This window comes from Tigriopus californicus, chromosome 1, assembly GCF_007210705.1.
Source record: "Tigriopus californicus strain San Diego chromosome 1, Tcal_SD_v2.1, whole genome shotgun sequence".
NCBI classification, from domain to species: domain Eukaryota; kingdom Metazoa; phylum Arthropoda; class Copepoda; order Harpacticoida; family Harpacticidae; genus Tigriopus; species Tigriopus californicus.
This window is the reverse complement of record NC_081440.1, coordinates 8,027,237-8,042,852: the sequence shown is the minus strand read 5'-3', so window position 1 is coordinate 8,042,852 and position 15,616 is coordinate 8,027,237. Positions and strand designations below refer to the sequence as shown.

The following is a 15,616-nucleotide window of genomic DNA, read 5'->3' as shown; positions in this document are numbered from 1 at the left end:
GAGACCTTCCTTCCTTTTCTAGCCTGCGTTCACGACAGAATCTCGCCATGGCGTTTGATGTCGTACCATGGCGTTTCAATCTCACAAACCCTCAATTCAAAAGCTGCCGACAACGGCGGAATTAACGGCGGAATTAACGGCGGTAGCTATGCTGCTTGCGCCTTCGACAACCTCAAACATCAGACAGGACTCCTATTCAGTTCAGCTATTTGGGGTTTCTGTTTGCAATCGAATTAACAAATTGGAAATATTTTGATTTAAATTGAGAGCCGTTTATGTTCACTACCTGATACATGTTTGGTATGTAAGCGAGAAGGCTTTTTTTCTTCAATCACAAAGTTCCAAGCAACCAAGAAACAAACCCATTGGAAAGGTATAGCCAACCTTTACTTTCTTTATTTTTGTTTTAGACATGTGCTCTTGATTCGGTATACGACTTTCTTTCAACTTGCAAAGCGACTTTATTTCTTTACTATCAATGTATTGAGTCAAAGCTAAAATCATTGAATCATAAAAATGTAGCGGGTAGCTTGCATCTTCACAGATGTTTATACGAATCGTTCCAGGACAAGTCTGAATCGAAGTTGAGCAATTTAGTAGTAGGTTCCAACCCCCCACTTAATTCTTTGAACCTAAGGGAAGTCTAGACTGGCCCGACGGTGCAAGTCACGGTGTGGTGGTGGTGGTGCTGATGGTGTCTGCACCCTAGCCTAGGTGCTATGGTAGTCGGATTCGTAGTGGTTGCACATGGGGGTTGATCTGAGCGGCTGCCTGGTTCGAGGACGAGTTGTATCCATCCAACCCGGGATGTCTGTCTCTATTGAAACTTCCAGCCATCTATTCAGCACCCGCTCTCGTCTTTATGTACGGAGTCCAGACACCCGACCATCAGCAGACAGTGATTTGTATTCTCAAAATGTGTCAGTATTAGCTGGAAGGTTGTGTGCATGCACTCAAACTTAGTTTGCTTGCTCCGTGTGTGGGGCAACCGTCAGGCCAGACTCGAGACTTGACGATTCGAGCGACTATATCGAGCTGCCAAATCATGAACCACGTTTGGGGCTTGGAGTTTGTACCATGTAAAAATTGGGTGGTACCAGGAGAAGTAAATGCTTTAAATCCAAGATGGACGAGGCTGAAATCACCCTTTGGATGAATGTTCATAACAAATCACATCGGTTAGGATCGAAAGGATGAGAGGCTTGGTCTAAAAGACATCATTTTGTTTTTAGAACATCGAAAGCTTATTCTAAACTTGTTGATGAATTTGTATTCTCCGCTTCAGTGGGGGATGATTTGCTGGACAAGGGTTGTGAGCTTAAAAGAGAAGCCGTTATAGAGGCAGCAGTAGTTGTAGCTTAGGCAAAACAAGCACTGCTACCACAGCCACCACCAACGACAACAACAACAACACCGCCGCAGCCGACAACCGTCAGTAGGAGTTGGATAGATGTTGGTGCCTCTCCTTCGGAAGTGTATATTCTCGTTGTTGTTGTTGGAAACTGCCGTCGACTCCATCACTCTCCTTACCCTTATGGGAGTGTGTGTGTGGTTTTTTTCCTCCATCCATCCAGTCTTCCTCCCGCCATCCATGATCCGTAGTAGTACCTCGTAGTGTCTTTCGGAGAGCCGATGGAGACGAAGGGTACTAAAGAACAACTGCCAGGGGTTCTTCGTTCCCAGCCTATGTGGTATGAAGTAAGGAAAGAGGGCAGGGTACTGAGGGGAGGGGGGGGAGGTGAGTGAGTGAGTGAGTGAACCTACTCGTTGTGTTGACGAGCTCTAACACCCTGGGCCAGAACTGGGAGAATAGGCGTCATTTGGGAATGGCTACTCCCTCGGATATATGAGTCGGTTGGTCGGAGACTAGCCAATACATGATGCGCTCGAAGTGCGAGAGAAAACGGCTCGGATATGCAAGTCTGAATGAGGAGACGTCGAGTACCGACGACGGCTAACGGCACGGCAGCAGAAGTAAAGTAGAAGCAGAGGCAGAAGCAATAGGAGCAGAAGCACGGGCGGTTGAAGAGGACGAGAAGGAGGAGGAGGGGAGTGAGAACTCTAAAGAGGAGGAAAAAGAAGAAAAAGAAGAAGAAGAAGCAACCGCCTTTTCGCCGGCGCTCATCTAAAATGGAAAGGCAAATTTTCCGAACCAAGCTCACGGATAAAGAGTTGCTCCTTCCCAATTTCACAGTTGCTGCAGGACATGAGAACTTGAAACAACATCTTGAGAATCGTGAATCACATCGGAAACGGCAAGACGAACGATATGAGGCTTTCTCGCGTTGAAGCCTAAATACACATGCGGGGACTTGAACCACTGTGGTGGAATTTGTGCGACGCGTCTTTCTCCACCAACCAACGACCAGAGTGCTCTGGTCCAAACTGAACTATGTAACTCTTTGACGTGAAGAGAATGAAAGGTGTCTCTATTTATTCAGAGATCACCAATACCATTCTTTCTTCTGTTCATCCAACCCAACCGAATCATAGGAGCACAAACCCGAACCCAAGCGATGATCACGACGATGACCATGACTACCAAGAGCATCACCAATCCGCCGCCAGCAGTGGCAAGCATCGTCCTAAAGAGTGTGGCCACTATTCCAGCTTTTATCCCTTTGTAAATGAAGACGCTCAATACGAAAGTGAATTTAACAGGCCAATAAAGTCTGTGGCTGCCTTCCCTAGTACAACAAATATTTCATCATCGCTTACCCTAAAAACAGCCACAACAACCATTGTTTCTGCTTCCGGGCTCATTGCTACGCAATCACTGAGCTCGCCATTATTGCGGCCATTAGCATCGCTCTCATCCTCATCTCCATCGTCAACCACTACCCCGACTAACCTCTTCGCCGGTCGAGATCTGCATAACCAGCTTTTACCCTATAGAAATCAGTATAACCACTATCACCTCCACCAACAGCATCAGCAGCTATTACTGCACCAACAACAACAGCAACAACAACATCAACAACAACAGGAAGACCTCGAACAGTTACACGTCGATCTTCAACAACAACAGCAACAACAGGAGCAACAACAGCAACAAAATTCAACCCTTTACATTCCTGCGGCCCGGCGATTGGGACCCTTGTATTCAGGCTTCTCTGGTGGCGGGGGGGAGACGCCGACTTCATCCCCCATTTTGGCTTCATCATCTGTATCAGCACAAGAAATTGACAACAACGAATCAAGCAACGCTGGTGAAGTGCCTAGTGATAGTTCACCCCCGTATTCCCTAAACTTATTAAGTGCTCAAGCTTGTGACCCCGACCCTCACGAAAGGGCCATGGCGGCCACCGCTTCTTATCATACCTCTAGTCATTTCTCCAGTTTACCTTCGCCGAACTCGGACAGTCGGCGGCCTAATTCCGTTGTTCCCTCAATTGTGGATACCAAACCGATCACCTCAGTCACCCCCGGGGGACTGCCGTTTTGGGGCAATGATTATCACAAATACTCGGCCGCCGGATCGGCGGCTGCCGCTGCCGCAGCAGCAGCCTGTTTGCCCCCGGGTTCGTCAAGTGTCAGTTCTCCCGAGTGCCAAGTGGGCGGATTCTCCTCGCATCAAGCCGCGGCAGCCGCGGCTGCCGGCTGGAATTATCCACATCCTGGTCAATACGCTGCGGCGCTGGCCCCTCCCCCGTCAGACGCAGCTGCCGTTGAAGCTGCCCGTGCCAGAGCTCATATGAACGAGGCCAATGCGGCCTCGTCGTTCCACGCAGATTATAGCAGATTACAATACACGCACGATACCGCAGGAATTTATACACATCCGCACGGTAAGCGCCACATCGAAAGTTATTTTGTCGCTGGCTCATTGCGAGGTGGGTGCCTCATCTTGAGCAATGACAATGTGACATACAGTAAAATCTGCACCTCCAATCAAAATTGGAAACAAATGCCACGCTGAAAAGTATTTTGATTTTGTAATCAGAAATCTCTACAAACATATTTGTCGAGGAAGAAAAAGAGGGGGCTCCTTGGGTAGACCAAACCTTTTAGCCAGACTTGATTTTGTAATAAGTTGTAGTAGCCTTTTGACAGTGTACGTATTGTACGCTAAGTGGTACAATGAAAGATGTGAAATTGCCAACCAACGTTCCAAATAAAGAGAAAAACGAGCTTTGAAGAGATGATGGTGCCATTACATCGACGTGATGCTCTTTTACCTGCCCTGGCTGGTCTAAGGAAGGTCTACCTAGAGAAGGGTGATTAGGGGATTGAGTGAGCAGCTAGATGGCGCTTGCTTCTGAGTTGAGACTTGGGTTCGGAGAAAACGCTTTGATAAATGTACGTATCGCGCATAACATTGCACACTTCACTACGGTAACGTAAAAGTCCAAGTTCCAGAACAAGGAATGAAATGTCTGCACATGCTTATCCTTACTCATGATTCAACAATATTCCCCACCATGAGACCAGAATTTTGTTTGTACCTTGACAAGATTCTTCATTACTCCCCGCCCTGAAAAGATCTTTAAAATCATAATGTGGTTGAACTTGGGCCTGAATGTATGACTGCTTCGAATATTTTCATTTACAAAAACTGCATCTAATCTAATAACTTCAGTAAAGAGGGCTCGAGTTGTTTTTCTCAAAACAGCAATTAATAGTATGGCTTTCAGAATCTAATTCAGAACTTGTTTCAGATGTTTTCGAACCCTAATAATTTATAGGCTTTTTCCCCTCACTGTGTCATAAACAATTGATAATTTTATCCAGACAAGAATTCAAAAGTAGCTTAGCACCAAAATAGTTTCAATCCTGAACGTGCAACAGTTCTCTACAGGTTGCCTCAAAAGAAATGGAACAGCAAACTACGAACATACCTAAATACGGCTAACCATACAGAACGTTCTTTAGGCCTTAAAGATTGAAATTTGAAGTCGGAGCATTATCCAATCATATGCCGTTAAGCCTGCATTAATAAATGACACCTTTCAGTCAAATGTTATAGGAGATCTAATTAGGTGTTCTGTTTCCTTTGAAACACCCTGTAGGTGCTAGAAAATAGAAAATGATGCGGAAAAAACTCCATGAATACCATGAGATGCTCTTAATGTAATGCATACTGTATTGGAATAGATTGTATCGACGCCATCGCTTCACAAGTGTTGCTCTTTACTAAAGTGAAACGTTGCTACCGCTCTTGCAGGGATGAATTTTGCATTCATTTAGCATTTCCCGTTGAAGTGCAATTGAGACAAAGAAAATCATTCAAAACCCGGTTAACATGTGCCAATTACCCTTTGGCAAATAAAAAACATGCGTTAGATGCTAGACTTAACCAATCATGTCAGGCTGAAATAAATTGAGAGGCGCTTTTTATTGGGTTGGTTTCGGGTCAAAATGAGTGAACACTCAATACCACGGCAATAAAACGTATTCAAATCACCACATCCGGCTTTTCAGTGTACGTTTCTCTTTATATCCCAGGAAAGGGAGTTAAAATTTGTCTCAGTGCCTCGATTGAATTCCCATCTTCGGAGGGTGTAGATTGAAAGAAAAAATATAGAGATATTGAGCGTGGAGAACTACTACTACGTACTTCATTCCTCACCAAGCCAACCAGGGTCAAATTATGAAGGGCTTTTCGACTTTGTACAAAAATGATAGCTTGGTGCGATATGGAGGCAGCTTACTCCTCCCGGTCTAGGTTGACACACGTTTCCCTAAGTTAACTGATGTACGTACTCTGAATACCTATATGAATGGTTGGCCGAGATCGGGAAATGTTGTAAAATAGATACACTAGATATTTGAATACCATGAAGTTGGTGAACCTTTACGAGTTGTTTGGTATCACTTCATTAGAAACTCGTTTCAGAAACTGAGGATCTTTGACATGCAAAGAAGCAAACTACGAATACTAAATGAAAAACAAGAGTCAGTTTCGCACATTTTTTTCAACGGTCTACTTGCTTTGCCTTTTCATAATGGTCAGAACAACCATAAGGAATGTGAGCCGATAAAATTGGATGAAAACCACGAATAAAACTGTAAATGAGGCAGAATGTGTGAACTTGTAAAATTTCAACAAATTTATACAACAAAGAAATAATTTGGACTTAAAGTTGAAGAATGAAATGTGCTTTATGTATTGCTTCTTGTGGCCTGCCGGGCATTATGAGATTAAAGTGTTTTGTTGGTTCATTTCACATGAAATGGCCCTTTGCGACGTCGAAGCCAAATTTGCTATAAGATCCTGACAAAATAAAAACGAAAATGAGGATTCGTAGTAAATATGTACATATTGCGAACTGTGACAAGTAATGAGACTATTACTATAAGTCGAAATGAAATACGCGTATATTTCTTCAAGTACGTTTATTTTTAAATTAACGTTTAATAAAAATTAGATGACCAATAGTTTCTTGTTTTTTACATTTTGAAATTATGTTGAAAAATTTACTCAAACAACAATTCGTTGAAAGGTTGGAAAATCAAAATAGATAGATCCGTTTTTCAACGAATGATTGTTGTTATTAGAATAGAACATGTAGTTTATATGATATCTTAGGAAGCCGACTGAATAATGCCTTACTTTTTAACATTCATCCCCCAATTTGAGGCGATTCAAATTTGGCTCAGCGGAAAATGTAATATGCATGACAAAGAACAGGAAATTCGTTCCACTGCTTATGACAAATTCGCTAAAGAGGCAAGTCCAAAAAACTTACCAAAGAGAAGTTACACTACCTTGCAAGAAAAGAAAAAAGTGATGGAATGTAGTTGAAGAAATAACTGCACCAACAATGTCAATGATAGTTTGAACCGTGTTAAATAAGGGAATTGCAGATTTGTTTCATCATTTTGAGATTCTATTGGCCCTCTTCAGTTGATTAGCACACACGCTTCCTCCACCCGTTTGTTGCTATCTTGCTTGACTTAATCATTCGCGATCGTGCTTATTTTTGTAAGGTGAGGAGCTGGAATCGATAAATAAGACCAGGTAGTTGAATAATTTTAGCTTGCGTTGCTGAAGCCACATTTTAGGATGGCACGGTATTATTGCCATGTCTTGAGTCAGTGTAGGAGCTAGTTACCAAAAGGTCTCGTTACCCTGAGGATTACTTGCAGCCTCTTAAGCTCTATTCTAATGAATCCAAGCGGTTTACAACCACTTTGTTTGCCTCGCTCGTTTTTTCTAACGGAAAAGCATCACCCAGCTCTCAGGGTGTTTCTACCAAAATTTTATCAACAATTTTAAAGACAAGCACTTCAAGCCTTTTCCCAACATCGTAAGGAGCTTATTTGAGTTAAAAGAAACGGGTCTAATCTATAGAGCATCAACTGAAACAGTCCAGCACAGAAAGCATTGTGGCAATGTACTGTTTGATTGCCTTATGTACGTACTACCGGGTATGCGATCTGCGCCCAAGACGTCGTGACTCGTCTCATTTCTGTTGGAAGAAAGGCCCAGACGAGGTGAGCTTACAACATAACAATGACTTGCCTGCTCTTCAAAAGGTTCTTAAATGCAAGATAATGACTCGATAAAGGAGTGAATGGGACTATATGCCCTAAACGACGTGATCATATATCAGAATGTATTCAAGTGGGAGAGGGACATTATTATGTCGATGGATTTCAATCCCGATGGAAAACGTGCAGTATACAACATTAAGGGTATTTTTGCGACACCCTAAAGCGATCTTATCTTTGAACTGGCCCCTTGGTTGTAAATACCCTTACTCGAGTATGTTGGACGCGCATCAATTCATGACTTCTTGGCGCAACCTAAAACGGAGAGCAAATTTGAAATTTGTAAAATGCTGATGTCAAAAGGTTTGGCGGTTTTCCTTGTTGGTTTTGGTCTGTTTTTTTTTACACTCAAGCAGTTGATGAATGGTCTGGGTTTAATATAAAGATGGGCTGGAAATATCACAAAAAATGGTCGAGCACGAGCATTGCCCCCCCAAAGTCAAACGGCTCTGTAACATCATCATGACTAATTGGATGTGATTTGTTCTCGCCCTGAAAACTGCATATTGGTTATCCTTCTTCAAAAAGTTATGTTTGAGTTATGGCTAAAAAGCTAGTGGCAGGTTCCTACGCGTTGGTGTTTGGAGTTGGTATTTTCTATCAATTTTTCGTAGTCATATTGGTAAGGGTCAGACAAACACGCACTGTTATGGGATGGGTATCGTCACTGTATCAAGAGGTTGGATCTAGGGCAGCTTTGTTGTCTGCTAGAACGATAGTGCACAATAAAGTTTTGGACAGACTGATAAAAATATATACGTTTTTAACTGATAGGTATGTAGCAGTCAAGTTTTTCTTTCAATCTGCATATTTTGAAAGTAACTATCTAGCTTTTCAAAATGACGCTGTTGAAGGATGTTCAGAAGTACAGAGCTAACTTGAAGTTATTTGCAGCACTAGGAACCTGATTTTATTTCATCTCGTTGGTGGCCCTGGCAGATTGTAAACATATTGAGCGGATAAAAAAACCATAACTTATCACATCAAATCAAAATTCATTGACCAGTGAAGTATTCTATGGTTGTCTGTTCTAGATTACCAATTGAAATTCTGCCCAGATATGTTTATATTTAGATGCTGTTGATCAAATGTGCAGCAAATCAAAAAATAAAAGAGTGTAACTGAATAGAATCCAACAATGATAAAAAAGAAACCTTCGCTATGAGACAAAGATGATGCGTAAGAGTTATATTGAATTGATCCATCACCTGGCTTATAGGATTCGAAATTCAAATTAAAATCAAAAAAATCGCCACACTCGAGCTTTTTTTTAATAATCATTCACCCACTATCATTTTCCCCCATCAAAACGGAATACATCCATAATCTACCAACATCGTTGCTCCAAGGGTTTAAATATGCAAAGTTTTATCTTAATAAATAAACACTGACTAAATTTACCTTCATTTGCTAACCAGTAAGACAAATTTTGACCGCCGAGGTGTTTTGATAAAGTTTCATAACCGCCCCCATAAAAAAACTGGGTATTTTAGGGCACACGAACTTGAGCAGAGGATATTACTGTCTGGTTACTATGAATGGAATCTTCAATAAATCAAGGGATCTTCATTTAGATTGATATGCTGAAATTTGATTCAGACTATTGATTAGACTATTATTATTTTAGGTCAGGTGTCTCAATTACATAAAAGTTGGCATTTTACACGGTCGAGGAAAAACTGCTAATGCTTTAACTTATGAGCAGAAATGTGTCCAAAGTCGTGTCCCAGGCAGAATGATGAGCGGATGCAAAATGTGGATGTTTAATTGTTGTTCTTTTTCCTCTCTTTCAGGTTTTTTCTTTCCTCCCTCCGGACTTGGTGGTCCCCTAGATCATTGGACGGGCCATGTGAGTGTCAGAAAGAAGCGCAAGCCGTATTCCAAGTTCCAAACCCTTGAACTAGAGAAGGAATTTTTGTTCAATGCATATGTGTCAAAGCAGAAACGATGGGAACTGGCTCGAAATCTCAATCTAACTGAAAGGCAAATCAAAATCTGGTTTCAAAACCGAAGAATGAAGAGCAAGAAGAACAACCAAAGACAACAAAATCATCAGAGTCAGCCCGATTCTCAACATTCTTCTTCCTCGACTTCCTCCACAAATCAACAGCAACAACAGCAGCAGCAACAACAGCAACAGCAACAGCAGCAAGTTGTTCCTGGCCCAAGTGGTTCCACTGGATCTAGCAGTGTCCTCACACCCCACCATCATCATCATCACCATCACCATCATCCAAATAGCGTTTTAACGAACCCATTGCACAAAGGACATTAACTACAGTACTGCTACAGTAGAGCGAGCCAACCAACAGCAACAAGCTACTAGTGTTGTTAGTACTGCTCCTACTACTTACAATTACCAATGTTATCCTGCATGTCTTTTTGCTCATTACTCTCACATCCTCCTAGTACTACGACAACTTTAGCCAGAGTTGAGACCTTCAGATCTAACTAATACATCAACAAACATAAACAAACAACCCCTCCCTACCTACCCACCCAACCAACCAACCAACCACCTCTTTCGTGGCCATATCATCATCATCAATTATATCCCAATTCTGGTTGACCTCTCCTCTATTCATGCATACAACTATACCCATTTGCAATCATTGTCGTGAGACTGACTCCCCTTTCTAAAAGTAGTTGTTTCATTATCGGTCCAAGTTTAGCAATTTATGTGGATGTTCGTGATTTCTGCATGATTATTATTATTATTATTACATGCTCATCGTTGTCACGAGAGGGCCACACATTTCTCGTCTTTGTCAACATCATGCTGATGTAAAAACTAAAAATAAACAAACTGTACTGTTTATAAAAAAAAGGCTTCTTTGAAGTTCTTAAGCGAATTTCATAAATTCAGTGAAACTCATGTTTTGAGGAGATATGTCTTTGGTTCAATTAAGAAAGAAGGCCAGAGACATCAGTTTCTCCGTATCACTGTATTTGTAAAAGCTGCAGATGAGTTAGCTCCATGTTAGTACTTTTACCGAAAGGTCAGAGTACTGGTAAAAATATTTTTTGAGCGGAGACTATTGACATCTTTCGGCCATTCTCTCTTAGTGTTTCTTTTGTATCAATCTAATAACTTTAAATATTTTGAACTATTCATCATATGAGTTCAAATGCCAATTGATATACAATGAATTGTGCAACCCGAGATGGGGTTTTCTGAACTTTGCTCGTTTTTCGCGCTGCGCTTTTGGGTGATGTAACCAAAAAAAGAAAGGGCTAAGTGACCGGTAAAAAGGAGAGATCGAACGGTCGACAAGAACAGAGTCTCCGGTCGCTCGAACAAATTCGCAGTAAAATGAGAGCTCGACTGTGATGAACCTACGAAGATTGCTTGGATTCTTAGTGGAAGGCCTCAGGCCAAGGGCGGCAGGCCCGAGCACTAAATTGTAATGGCTCATATATAAGGATTTAGCGGCATACCCCCAAAAATGATATCAATGTAAAAAAAAGTCAATTTTGATCTACCTGGTACAATTTTGCCATTCTTGTTTGCAACTTGAAATTGCACTCAAGGCAAAATGGTTTTGTGAAGATAAGACAACATTGAACTTCGCGGATTTTCTGCTTAGTAAAAGCACAAAGGAAACATAGCCAAGAGAGTGCACTGTGAGCAAGCCAGTAAGACCAGCTTTTGAAACACATGGATGGCTGCGGAAAGACTGTTTTTGTGTGGGTTGCGATTTCTGACGGGCGAGTGCGCATCCATCAGTCAGAATGAGCAGCACTGCATCATAAGCTAGGAACAGTCAAAAAGCACAACAAAATCACATTTTGTCCTTTATTGTTTCATCTTCAATGGTTACAGCTACTGTACAAGCAAAATCGTTGGGTCAAAGAAACTGCCCACCAGTGTTCAAGACAGGCTTTCTTGGGCGATTTGCTTCCATCAATCCAAGAAGATCCATATACTGTTTTACTATTTTGTAGTGTATCTCTATGAACAGGTTGGGCAGATGTTAAAGGCCACTTTGGGTGACTTCTGAAAATTTTCATCTTCGCTCAAAAGTTTGCTTCATTATATGTTTTCATTACTATAGACATTGAAAAACCAAATGCCCCATCATAAACGATTCAATTTAAGATTAAAGTAGATGTAAGCCTCCGATAATTCAGCCACTTGAGGTCAGAGCATACCAAACGTGGGCGCTAAAGGCCGACAAGAGACCAAGGGAGGTAATGAGACTTTTTGTGCCCGTACTCGAACCATTAAAAAGTGGAGACAAGAACGCATAAAATGATAATAACAGCAAATTCCTTGAGAACTAAAAATAGGATCATTACATAAGACAAGGCAGCAGATTCTTCAATAGTAACTCGTAATGGAAGCTTGAGATTTGTTATGATAAAGTAATTTTCGAGTTTGGAGAAATATCTGGAAGTCCTTTTGACGTTCTTTCGCTTTGGGTTGGTTGCCAAAGGGTCGGACTAGCGAAGCCAACCATCACATCCTCCGTTTACTATGATTAGGAATGCCACGTCCGTTAAAAAAATGGCTCTCCCTCGCCTGTGGGTGTGGTTATCGTTTAAAAGTTTCCTTGAGAAAGTTCGGCGAGAAGATTCGAACCCGTGGCCTCTCTCATGAACAGGAAACTGCACAATTCAACTCATTGTCTCTTTACACAATAAATGGGCTAGCCCTGTTGTGGCAATCAATTACCACAATCTTTCATTCTGGACTATTCAATGCACTGTGCTTTGAGATGACTTAACTTTTGAGCCAGTCAGTCGAATGAGCTGCAATTTGAGGTACGTCATCACTATGACTGAGAGCACCCTAACTTGAAAGGAGATGCAATACATACACACACATTTAATATATCAACTTTCCACCGTAACTTCCACGTCCATATGCCAGTGGTTCATGGCCTATTGAATGCATAACTAAGATGACGTTTTCTATGTCAACGAAATACATTTTCAAAAATCATGTTCTTAAGGCTTTAAGTGAACTACATCAATTTGAAATGGTTTTAAGTTTTGCAAGGAAAAGCAAAACTGATCTACTGAGTTGGCGTCGTGGAAAATCGGTGTTAATTGTGTGGGCATTTGAGTTGATATTTGACTGCACCATTTCCTTTTTTGGTTTGTTTTTTCACGGGCTTTTCTAACCGTTACAGGGAATGTAATTCCCAGTACTATTAACATGAAAGGTTATAATTCGTCCATTTATTACCTTTCAATCTTTACGAGTATATGATATTTGGTCTACCAACGAATTTGAGTTGGCAGACCGAGCTAGTCTTTGAATGTAGGGTTGATCAGGAATGCGATCTAAAAATATGTCCAAGTCTGACTTAAACGATGCAACCGGATCAACAAGGCCTACCTACGTATTCCTACGAATATTTGGGGGAAGCACATTAAACAATGAAGGAGTCCGAGAAAGAAGAGAGGTGGACTTCATTGTTTGAACTAGCCTGGATTCTCGAGGGCTTGAAGGTGCTCTCAAAACGCACATTAAGACTTTACGGTCAATATAATTGACCCTAAATCCTGGGTTGGGACAAAACTCATGAATGCTTTTGAAGACGTACAGTATCAGATATCTTTCGTACCTTCTCTGAATGTTGAAAAATCCCAACTTTTTTAGTCTCTCCCAACACGAGAGCTCTCTCATTCCTGCGATGTTCCTGGTGAAACATCTTTGAACTTGTTCGACCTTTTGCAAACCTGCTGAACTCAATGGAGCCCAAATGGGTGAAGCATATTCAAGATGTGACTGGACAATTTGAAAAGCCTTACCCACCTTCAACTGGATATGCTCATCGAACTTTCCATTATTTTGGAGGACTGCACCTAAATCTTTCATAGATGAGACCTGCTCAATATCTTCACCTCCATTATCTACGAGTGGAGTATTTAAAGTATTGACCTGAAAGTCATTTTCCTTCCGTTCAGGGCCATATTACTCTCGGTTACTCTCGGTAACCCAAGAATAAATTATTTCTGGGTCCTTTGCAAGGCTACTGGAATCTTGGCCATTCCTACCAGAAACTAATTTTGTATCGTCAGCATAAGAAGAGAGACTGGCAGTAATACTAAGCTTTTGAAGCGGGGCAACGAATATTATCAAAAGGAGGGGCCTTAGGATGAAGTCATGGGGAACACCCGACTTGACATCATGTATGTCACTAAGGAATCCCTCGACCTTAACAATTTGCTTCCTTTTCTGAATGAAGCTTCTTATCCAATTGAAAACCTTGCCTTGGATCCCAATGTCATGAAGTCTATTAAGCAAAAGGCCATGATCTACTTTATCAAAGGCCTTGGCAAAATCAAGATAGACAACATCAATTGACTCGTGTCTTTCCAGTCCCTCAATGACCTGCTCTAAATGCTCAATCAATTGGGTAACCGTGCTTAAATGTGCTCGGAACCCATGCTGGCTAGAAGGAAGGACTTCATTAACTTCAAGAAATTCAACAAGTTTGCACTTCATGATCTTCTCAAACACCTTCTCAATTTTTGTAGTGAGAGAAATCGCCCTAAAGTTACTTCGGAACTGAAACTAACAATCATGGGGACGTTGAATCTCATATTTACCATTAGCAGTCGAATAGCTGACATTAAGCAACAAAAACAACAAACGGAATTATTCAATGGAGACATGTTAACTCCCTTAATGAATGTTTACAGTAAGTAGCAATTAACATTTGTGGAAAATATCATTCATCTAAGTAAAAGAGATGAAAAAGGTATTTTGAATGTTAAGAACAAGGTACTTAAGTTAGAAGATAATTACTACAAAGGTGATAGAAAGGGTCAAACGATTTGGTAGGTTGACAATTTTAACGAAAACTAAGTCATGAACTTGCAACAGCAATTTGAATTTATGGCGCATTTCACATGAAATACCCTTTCTCTGGCTAACGCTTTGTCTTATTCCAGGATTGGAACACAGATAATGGAGACATTTAAAAACATTAAAGATTAGGTGACGTTCATTCCTCCGCTTAATAATGTATAATCCCAATGATTCAAGGCGTTCTCAATACCTTAATTTCGACATCCCTTCGATCGATCTCGTAAAGCTCTTTGTACTCGTTCAACCTTATTCAACCTCACAGCGGTCATGGGGGCCCAGATTTGGGAAGCGTTTTCAAGATGCGGCTGGACTATTGATTTGTACAGGGTTTCCTTGTTAAATGTGTTCCTGGACTTGAATGTTCGATATATTCAGCCGCAAGTCTGGAAAGCCTTCATCACTTTTGACTGGATAGTGGATATGCTTTTCCCATTTTGTTTTTTTGTTTTTTTTCCAAGGGCTTTTCTAACCGCTAAAGGGAACGCAATCCCCAGTACTATTAAAATGAAAGGTCATGATTCGTCTATTTATTAATTGATTACGTTTCAATCTTTATATGACATTTGGTCTACCAACGAGTTTGACTTGGCAGACCGAGCTATTTGCCATGGTCTTGACATGTACATGACAAGACATGTAAGTGGGCTTGATCGTGAAGATTCCTTGTGATCAGATTGTTTGCTCGTGTTTCTTGCTTATGATTGGCTGGGAGCTCGACTTGACCTCATGGGGCAAGTGATCTATGGTTGCAAAAATTGAATCTCGTTCACATTTTCACCCTCCGTTGCTCAGAATGGTGTTCACTTAATATTCACTAGACTCTGATATAAATACAATACATTTTCCCTACTATAAATCGAAGTTGCAACCCAAACGTCGAACAAGTGCTTACAAACAAGTAACTATCTTTTCAGGTACCCAATCTGATTTGATAAGTAATTTTAAGGGTAACAGGAATGGCAACACAATGACCCTTAAACATTGCATTCATGCAATGACAAAATTAGGGATCATGACAACACGAAATTCATTTGGGTTTGGGGACGCTCCTGCAAAAGAAAGCAATGAAATTCTTAATCGCCTAACAAAAAAGGCTGCAAAAAAGAGTAAAGCAAACTTTATGTTTATGCCCTCACCCATTATAAAATCCACATTGAATAAGGAATTGCACAGTATATAGGAACCAGAGTGGGAGAATCTATCCGCAAATAGGCTCACAAAGATTTTCTATCCCACATGAACTGACCTTCAATTCTCAAGGAATTGAAGACTTGATTGATCAACTGAGATTGATCAAGA

The 15,616-nt window shown here is 41.1% G+C and overlaps 1 protein-coding gene across 1 annotated transcript; it reads left to right on the top strand.

Moving 5' to 3' along the window:
* The first annotated feature begins 2,043 nt into the window (after nucleotides 1-2,043).
* On the top strand, nucleotides 2,044-10,336 carry LOC131877830 (homeobox protein abdominal-B-like). The gene is made up of 2 exons (XM_059223674.1): nucleotides 2,044-3,788; nucleotides 9,288-10,336. The coding sequence occupies exons 1-2, from the start codon at nucleotides 2,417-2,419 to the stop codon at nucleotides 9,767-9,769; spliced, it is 1,854 nt and encodes a 617-aa protein (XP_059079657.1). The 5' UTR covers nucleotides 2,044-2,416; the 3' UTR covers nucleotides 9,770-10,336.
* The last annotated feature ends 5,280 nt before the right edge of the window (nucleotides 10,337-15,616 follow it).

Coding starts and splice junctions, on each gene's coding strand:
- LOC131877830 (XM_059223674.1), top strand. CDS start 2,417: ATGAAAGGTGTCTCTATTTATTCAGAGATCACCAATACCATTCTTTCT. Junction 3,789..9,287: donor AATTTATACACATCCGCACG/GTAAGCGCCACA, acceptor CCTCTCTTTCAG/GTTTTTTCTTTCCTCCCTCC.